The sequence below is a fragment of the Guillardia theta genome, assembly GCF_000315625.1.
Source record: "Guillardia theta CCMP2712 unplaced genomic scaffold GUITHscaffold_217, whole genome shotgun sequence".
Lineage (NCBI taxonomy): Eukaryota > Cryptophyceae > Pyrenomonadales > Geminigeraceae > Guillardia > Guillardia theta.
The window spans coordinates 9,325-13,962 of NW_005434459.1; the positions used below are offsets into that span (position 1 = coordinate 9,325).

At 48.3% G+C, this 4,638-nt stretch overlaps 1 protein-coding gene across 1 annotated transcript; it reads right to left on the reverse strand.

The window, feature by feature from the left end:
- Window positions 1–2,841: 2,841 nt before the first annotated feature.
- GUITHDRAFT_82135 (hypothetical protein) lies at window positions 2,842–3,468 on the reverse strand (the record flags this gene model as incomplete). Its single annotated transcript, XM_005819552.1, has 1 exon — window positions 2,842–3,468. One exon carries the CDS (start codon window positions 3,466–3,468, stop codon window positions 2,842–2,844), a length of 627 nt encoding a protein of 208 aa, XP_005819609.1.
- Window positions 3,469–4,638: the final 1,170 nt, after the last annotated feature.

Here is a 4,638-nt window from a genome sequence, read left to right on the forward strand (position 1 = left end):
CCAGGAGCAGCAGCAGGGCCAGGAGCAGCAGCAGCAGCAGCAGCGAAAGGGACGGAGCAAGTGGGGCAAGACGGAAATAGGGAGGAGGAAGAGGGGAGGTAGGAGTACAAGCAGGAGCAGGAGCAGGAGCAGGAGGAGGGGTGTGAATTGATGGATTGTCAGGATTTGTGTTCGGGTGTCCCCTGTGAAAACAGGATGTGAAGTTTCTCAACAAGACTTCACGGAGTTGTAAGTCTGCAAACACAACTTGACATCATAGATATGAAAGCAGTTTTTGTCTTGTCTTCTATGATAACTGCTTTCATGTTTTGTTTTTCCCTCATCAATAACTTACACTATTCCCTTCATTGCTTCTCTTTTTCTCTCATCAACGAATATCGTTCTTCGCTCTCTCAATTCTTCATCTCGCCTTCCATTCTGATCTTCTTTTCACCTATCATCCATTGTTTTGCTTCTGCTCATCAAATCTGCACCTGCTAATCTCTCATCAACAGTGTTTGACTTGTTCTTTCATTCTACTTGTTCTTTCGTTCTTTCAGATGTTTCATCGCACATGTTCCGAGGTGTTTGCATTCGATTCAATCCGGACAACACCTACAGGAGGTAAGATGTTTCAGCAGTCACCCAACAACATGTACAGAGGACCTCTAAGTTGTAGATATCAGTGATCATGTAGATATCATTGAGTATGTAGATATCAGTGATCATGCAAATATTTTGACCTATGTGGAATCTTGACTTGTACATCAGATCGCAGCCTTGTATGGAACTTCTTGGTTGGATCTCTTCAGTTTGAATCCAGCGATAAGGTGAGAGAACTGTCCTTTCCCTCTCTCCCTCCCTCCCTCCCTCCCTCCCTCCCTCCCTCTCCCTCTCCCTCTCCCTCCCTCTCTCCCTCTCCCTCTCCCTCTCTCCTCATCTCTCCGCCTTGCATTCTGTTGACATGTTATCTTCCTCCTTCCCTTCACCTCGAACGCTCTCCTCCTCCTCTTGTGACAACTTTCAGCACACCAGACAAGATTGTAGATTCTCAACAAGTGATCAACATCGGTATCATCTGCAGATGTAGTCATCGGGAGTGAACATGATATCTCTTTGAACCAGGACACTTGTATACTGTGATCCCCGGTGATACCTTCTCCCGCATTGCTTCGAGATTTCAGACTACGGTAAGGATCATAAACATCTCCGTGAAAGACTGCGATCATCACTACTACATCTCTACCTTCTGCTCTGATGCCTGCACTGCTGTCGACTCTAGATGTTTGTTGTGTCGTGATATCTTCATTCTTGTTGATATCATCATGTTTGTCACGTTCCATTGATGTGAAGTTAGGAGATGATATATCGTGGTTGAGAGATGATATTTCGTGAATGATTGATGGCATGTCTTGGTTTCTTGTACCTTGACACGTCTCTTTACAAACTTGATATCTCATACACCGCTTCTCGCATATCTTCACAACTTTCCCTGACATCTCAACCCTTCCAGGTTCTTCACCTCCTCTCCCTCAACGCAGATGTAGCCATGATGGATCCAACGGGCGATCAACTCCAGGTGGTTGTTCCTCACACCTCTTCAACACCTTGACATGTCATGCAAGGCTGGTCAGGAACTCTGCATCATATCTTCATGTGCAAACGTCTGACAAGTCAAGAACATGACCCAAACACAAACACCTCTCGACAAAAAATTTCCGGGCTCATTCAACATGTGAACATGTTCGAGGTGTGATGGTAGCGTGAAGAACCAGGATGAGAAAGTTGTTTGCTCTTCTTAATTGTTACTACCAACCAACACGATCTGCGCGACCAAATGCACCTGCTCTCTTACATGTTCTCTCTCCTCTGCTTCCTCTCCTCCCCTCCCCTCCCCTCTCCTCCCCTCCACTTCTCCTCCTCCTCCTCCTCTCCTCTCTGCCCCTCCTCTCCTCCTCACGATCGGATCTCCACGGTCTGATCAACCGCCGGAGCTTTGCTTCCCATTCCCTTTCCCATGTTGAACTGACGCAAAGTATCTTCACTTGCCCTGCATGCTCAGTAAGAACAATCAACAAGAACAACATGTGATTCCAACAACATCTCACTCACAAAATTTCTCTAAATCAACATCTCATTCCAGCAACATGTCACTCTAACTTGATCTCACTCTCAACTTAATCTCGTTCCCACAACCTCTCACTCGAACATGCTGACAGTGACATCTCAGTCAGTGACATCTCAGTCAGTGATATCTCAGTCTAATTAAACCTCACTCTAACTGTATCTCACTCTTACATCTCACTCTGACTACATGTCATTCTCACCTCTCCATCAGCTGCTTGACACATTCGTGATGGCCACCCATGAATGCCATGTGCAACCTGCAAAAGTGTGAGCAGAAATGAGAATCGATTTGGGGACGACGATCAAAACAACAACAACAACAACAACAACGTCATCATCGTCGTCGTCGTCATCATCATCATCAACCAACCAACCAACCAACAACAACAACTAAAACATGATCAAAACAAACGAACAACAGCATGAACATCGTCCATAACAATAAAATCATGAATGGACGGCAACATGGACAACAGAAACAAGCAATGAGAGATCAGAGCAAACCAATGATCTTGAAGAACCACAAAGAAACCGCATGTCTCATCATTATATCAACATTCTCCATGAGCTTGTGATACATGAAAGTGTAACAACGTGATGTTCTAGTTTGCACGCTCATGCACAACACAACAACATCCAACGACATCTTCCAACTTCTTAACCGAACAGCTAACCTCTACATCTGACAACATCATCGGACAACATCATCTGACAACATCATCTGACAACATCATCTCACGGGGTCAGCTTGTGGTCGTTCATCAGGTTCACGTCTCCTCCCGATCCCATGAGCGTCTGAGTCACTTTCAAATGCCCTTCCAGTGCTGCGTGATGCAGCGGAGTGTTCCCTTCCAACCCCCTCACGTTCACGTTAGCCGATCGCTCCAGCAGCAGCTCAACAAACTCATAGTGTCCTCCCCTAGACGCGTTGTGTAGCGCCGTCCAGTACGTGTCCTTTGCATCAATCTCCGCCCCGCTCTCCAGCAGCAGCTTCCCCATGCTGGTGTAGCCTCCCAGGGACGCAGCATGGAGGGGCATGATGCCGACGTTGTTCCTTGCCATGAGCTCGGAGCCTGCCTTGATCAAGACCTCACCTGCTCCCGTGTGGCCGAAGATCGAGGCGAGATGCAGTGGGGTGTTCTTTGCGTTGGTTTTCGCGTTCACGTCAGCCTTGCATGACACTAGCATGTTAACAAGAGCCGTGTGCCCGTTCCTGGTCGCGTTGTGCAGGGCCGTGTAGTCCTTCTCCCCCTTGGCGTTCACCGACACTCCGCTGCTGATGAGCGTCTGCACGGTTGACGTGTCGCCTGCCAGGGAGGCGGAGAGCAGCAGGTTCTCGGGAGTGATCTCCTTTTTGGGCATGTCCTCAACCTCCTCTGGCTGCGCATCGTCGTCCACAGCCTCTAGCTTGACTTTTCCTCCTGCCTTCCCCGACTTTGTCTGGCAGCAGCCCATGACGCCAACGACTTGAGTGCACTGCAGAGGAGACGACGGCTACACAACGATCTGATCAACATGGCGATTAGCAACATGTGAGGAGGAATGCTGTCTTCCCTCCTAAGTCCTCATCCACTGTCTTCTATCAGCTGTACTTCCTTATCGTCTTCATCCTCATTATGTACATGATTGGTTCCTCCTTCGCCCGCCCACTTCAATCTTTTCTCTCGTCCTTGTTATGCTGCTGTCTATCCTTCTGCTCTTCCTCTTCCTCTCCCTGATCCTCCTCCTGATCCTCCTTCTGTCCCACTCCGTCTACTTCTTCCTACTCCTACTCCTCCTCCTCCTCTTCATCATCATCCTCCTCCTCGTCCTCCTCCTCCTCGTCGTCGTCGTCGTCCTCCTCCTCCTCTTCCTCCTCCATGAGTTCATTTCATAGGTCGCTGACTCACTCCACCCTTACCACCCATTGGTCCTACCCTCCAACTTTATTACCCCACCCCCTATACTTAGCACCATTGACTTCATACCAGATATTGTACCCCATATTGTACAGGTAAAAGTACCCCCTCTTCGACAAGATTGTATGGTCCACCCCCTGTAATTGTTGGACCCACCCTAGAAAACTAATCCATTTCGATCTGTAGAAATTTACCCCTTGCTATAGAATGTGATCACATTCCCCCCAATTACATAGCTATAATTTGAAAATTTAAAAAGAAATTTAAATACAAATCATCATTTGAAAAATACCCCACCCTTCCGATCCCCTTCTTCCATGGGGTACTCCCATCCGACCCTTCGATCCATACTCGTAACGGTCAGTGTTATGAATCCGTTACGGATACTAACACTCGATCTTCCGGACCAGGCAACGCCAAGCCTACATCTAGCTGCAGCCACTAGACTCAGTAATGGAGCTGGTAATGGAGTCCGAGTCACAGTAGTGACTGGGACGAGTGACTAGGAAATGGAGCAGGAGCAGGAGCAGGAGCAGGAGCAGGAGCAGGAGCAGGAGCAAGAGCAGGAGCAGGAGCAGGAGCAGGAGCAGGAGCAAGAGCAGGAGCAGGAGCAGGAGCAGGAGCAGGAGCAGGA